This window comes from Lactuca sativa, chromosome 3, assembly GCF_002870075.4.
Source record: "Lactuca sativa cultivar Salinas chromosome 3, Lsat_Salinas_v11, whole genome shotgun sequence".
In the NCBI taxonomy this organism is placed as follows: domain Eukaryota; kingdom Viridiplantae; phylum Streptophyta; class Magnoliopsida; order Asterales; family Asteraceae; genus Lactuca; species Lactuca sativa.
The window spans coordinates 76,393,243-76,397,503 of record NC_056625.2 but is presented as its reverse complement, the minus strand read 5'-3'; the positions used below and the strand labels follow the sequence as shown (position 1 = coordinate 76,397,503).

At 32.7% G+C, this 4,261-nt stretch overlaps 1 protein-coding gene across 1 annotated transcript; it reads right to left on the bottom strand.

The window, feature by feature from the left end:
* Nucleotides 1–2,241: 2,241 nt before the first annotated feature.
* Nucleotides 2,242–3,798, bottom strand: LOC122194374 (serine carboxypeptidase-like 50). Its single transcript, XM_042900195.2, has one exon. It carries the CDS (start codon nucleotides 3,737–3,739, stop codon nucleotides 2,402–2,404), a length of 1,338 nt encoding a protein of 445 aa, XP_042756129.1. The 5' UTR covers nucleotides 3,740–3,798; the 3' UTR covers nucleotides 2,242–2,401.
* Nucleotides 3,799–4,261: the final 463 nt, after the last annotated feature.

Genomic DNA, 4,261 nt, shown 5'->3' with positions numbered 1-4,261 from the left:
GTCGGTTTTACCCTTGGACGTGTTTTAGGTCCAGTAAAGCCCGAAGTTTTATTTAATTTGTTCATTTTTACCCTTATAGCCGATTTCTAGGTAACCTCCCGGTTACCTAATGCCTGTAAAACCCTTGAATTTTCAAAAATGTTCGGATTTACTCTTAAGTTTTTCAAAAATGTTCGAATTTACCCTTGCATTGATTTTTATTTTGATTATTATTATTATTATTATTATTATTATTATTATTATTATTATTATTATCATCATCATCATTAATTTTTAATACATTTTTAAATGTATAAAAATATTTTATACATACATTTTTAAATGTATGTAAATATTTTTACTAATATAAATATATTTTTATATCAAAATAAATATATATTTATACCTACTGTATAGAAATAAATACTTTTTAATATATAAATATGTTTTTAATGGAATACATGGTAATTCAAATGTATATAAATACCAAATACAATTATATATATTTTTAAAAATATATTTATATTAATAAAAATATTTGTATACATTTAAAAATGTATGTATAAAATATTTTTATACATTAAAATGTATTAAAAATATGTAATAATAATAATAATTATAATTATAATAATAATAATAATAATAATAATAATAATAATAATAATAATAATAATCAAAATAAAAATCAAGGTAAGGATAAATCCGAACATTTTTTAAAAACTTAAGGGTAAATCCGAACATTTTGAAAATTTAAGGGCTTTACTGGCATTAGGTAACCGGTAGGTTACCTGAAAACCGGCTACAAGAGTAAAAATGAACAAATTAAACAAAACTTCGGGCTTTATTGGACCTAAAACACGTCCAAGGGTAAAACCGACATTTTTGTGCAAACTTAAGGGCTTTTATGTCATTTTCCCTTTTTATAAAAATTTCGGGTTTCGGGTCAACCCGAATAACCCAATTAGGAATTCATAGCTTCTACATATTCCACCATTCTCCACTTGAACAGTAAAAAAAATCTATGAATCCTTTGAAAATGTAAACGTTTGTGACTCTAGATGCATACGTTATTCATATTTTAGAAACAGATCACCTTGTTCATTTTATTCACAAGGAAACATAGATTGGAAGGGGGTAACGTGTTCTTTTTTACTTTATATATCATAATATTTCCGATCTATTTTCGCTTGGATATGGAATTGTTGTCATAGAATTTTTATCAAGGTACTACAACATGGTTATTTATTTATTTACTTATGATATTATCTAGTAATTAAAATAAATTATTATATGTGTTTTGACTTTTAAGGGTCGAGTAACTCTTATTGTGAAGTCCAAAAAGATATAGAACATTCACATCTTAAAAATATTGGAGCGGCTGAGAAAGTAAATATTTCTACTTATTTCCAGTTTAAACTAACTATAAACATGAATAAGTAGAAAGTAAATATTTCTATTTATTTTCCTATTTAAACTAACTATAAACATAAATAAATTACATCTCATCATTTAATATTGATAACGGAAGAACTATTTTGGCCACTTGTGTGCATGCTTTCTTATAATAATTATGACCTTATATTTTTATTTTATTTCTATTTGTTTGGATTCTTAATGTTAACAAAAAAGAGTAAAAAAGAAATAATTGGCCTATGCCGAAGCTTTAAAGGTATATAAAGGTCAACTTCAATCCTACTCACCTAATACAATCTTCAATATATCAAGTAAAAAATTAACAATCTTATATATGTCCAGATTATGTGCTCAATGTATTAACCCGACTAACCCAAACCTATTAACCCGAACCCGATTAACCTGTACTTTAATAGGGTCGGGTTGCGGGTTATTTTTTATGAAAACCCGATTAACCCGTCCCATTTAACTCGATCGGGTTGACCCAATTAATACTTAATGGTGCTGGCAGACCCATCCCAGATGGTGGACGATAGGGGCGACCGTCCAGGGCCCATCTTTTAAAGGGGCCCAAATTTTTTATGGAATTTTTTATATTTAGAAGATAGTACAAATAATTTTCTTACAATTATTGAGTTATTGTAAAAAATTTGATAAAATTTGTATATTTTAAGGGCCCATTTTTTGCTCTCGCCCTGGGCCCAAAATATGTTTGGAACGGCCCTGGGTGCTGGATAACGACATCAACAAGAAGTAAACATTATTTACTTAACAAGACCAACGGATCTACCTTGTATGTATTACAACATCACTTATGATACAACAATAACAATAATAGTTGCAACAATATTAATAACAATAATAGTTTAAATTATCGAAGCATATGATATAACAATAATAGTTTCCAAGATTAAAGCGTATGATATCTCCTACGCAAGTCGTAAGGGAGACGCGAGTCTATAGATTTGATGCGTGCTTATTATTTCTGAAGTTTTCATTTTTACAACAATTACACCAAATTTAACGATCCATTCTTGATAGCAAAGGAACCTTTATGAAGAATCCAATCCTCAATCATGGCTTGAGAATTCACATTTTGATCAGTTGGCACAAAATGGCCAGCACCCAACACCACCACATGACTCAAATTATCCCATTTCTGCACATACCCTGCAACAACACCATTCACTCTCCATACATCTTTTTCTGCATCCAAAAACTTCTCAATCCCTTCCCACTTCATCTTCTTCACCCAAGACTCCACAGACACAACCCCATCTCTCAAATCACACTGCCCTTGATACAACATTAACTTAGTGTTCTTCACAACAAACTCCACCATGTACTTCACACTCTTCATCACATCTTCATGCAACGCTGCTCCAACCACATCACTACACTCCTCAAAAACCATCGACTCGTTCACTCCTAATGCCTTTTTAACTTCTGGATTCTTCAAGAACTCTTCTACCTTGGAATCGTAAGGACTATGCCTCCTGAAATCATACAAAGTAGCTAAACCTGTGATGTTTTGTAGAAAACCCAACACAACGATTCTTGCATTTCTAGCATCGATCCAGTTACCAGCTTTTATTAGCTTGATAGCCTCGAACTGAAGCTTCTCCATTTTGGTTTTTTGTTTTTCATTGATTAAACCAAGATAGTAAGTATGCGAAGCGTAAGTGTTGACTTGGGTTTCCGGATGAGTCAATCCATTTCCGATGGCCAATCCGTACAAATTGATCCGTTTAGAAACGGGTAAAAGGGGATTCTTTTTGAGAATGTAGTACCCAATTGATGGGACATATTTTCCAGCGTAACTCTCACCTGTAATGTAGATTGGACGAGATTTAAACAACGGGTCTAAAGTGATAAACTTTCTGATGGCGATGAATAGATGTCTTGCTACAGCGTTTTGGTCTCTTGGGATTTCTTCAGGCGTCGAAGCGATACTAAACCCGGTTCCGATTGGATTATCAAGGAAAAGGAGACCGAATATTCTGTTCCAAGAGCCTGGATTAGGTTCGAGGGAAAGGTGTTCAACATTTTGCTTCATTGAAGCTGTAACACGCCATGGACCGAGTTCGAAGAAGTTTCCTGTCATGGAGGAACAACCAGGTCCCCCTTGAAGCCAAATGACAAGTGGGGTTTCAGAAAGAGAAGTGTCGCTGGGATTCTGTGCTTCATAGAAGGCATAGAAAATGGCGGACCCGGTGGTGGAGTTGACCGAAAGGTAGCCGGATTTTGTGGGGAGAGCTTCTTTGGGGAGTGTAGACGCCGACGAGTGTGGTTGTAGGTGGTGGAAGAGAGTGAGGAAGAGGAGGAGCATAAGGACTGTTGACTCCATTGACGAGAGATGAGTGGGTTGGATTTTGATCGCTTTGACATTTTGTAAGGCTATTGCGCAGGCTGAGAAAGTTGAATACGCTTGCGGTCTTGTATTCCATATGTATTTTTAACTAATATAATTGTGGGATAATAGGTTACGTCTCAATTTTTTGAGAAAAATTTTAAAAAAGTTTTCATTTTTCTTTTGAATAAAAAACCTCATAAAATCAGATAATTCCTTCAATTTAGTTCATTTTAACCTTTTCAATAGGTAGCCCATACTATATGACATATTGAGAAAAAAAAAAATTAAAATTTCATTTTTCTTTTAAATAAAAAACCTAGAAAATCAGATAATTCATTCAATTTAATTTATTTTAACTTTTTCAATAGGTCACTCATACCATATGGCATACCAACTGGACATATGTTGATGCGGGGTGTTGACGTGGTCAGCGAGTTAATCTTAAATGTGAAAAAATCAGATTGGTAACGAACTTTCCACTAGGCTAGAATACAAGTTATGCATTTACTCCTCAAA

Excerpts from the sequence above, each read along its gene's own strand:
- LOC122194374 (XM_042900195.2), bottom strand. The coding sequence starts at position 3,739 with ATGGAGTCAACAGTCCTTATGCTCCTCCTCTTCCTCACTCTCTTCCAC.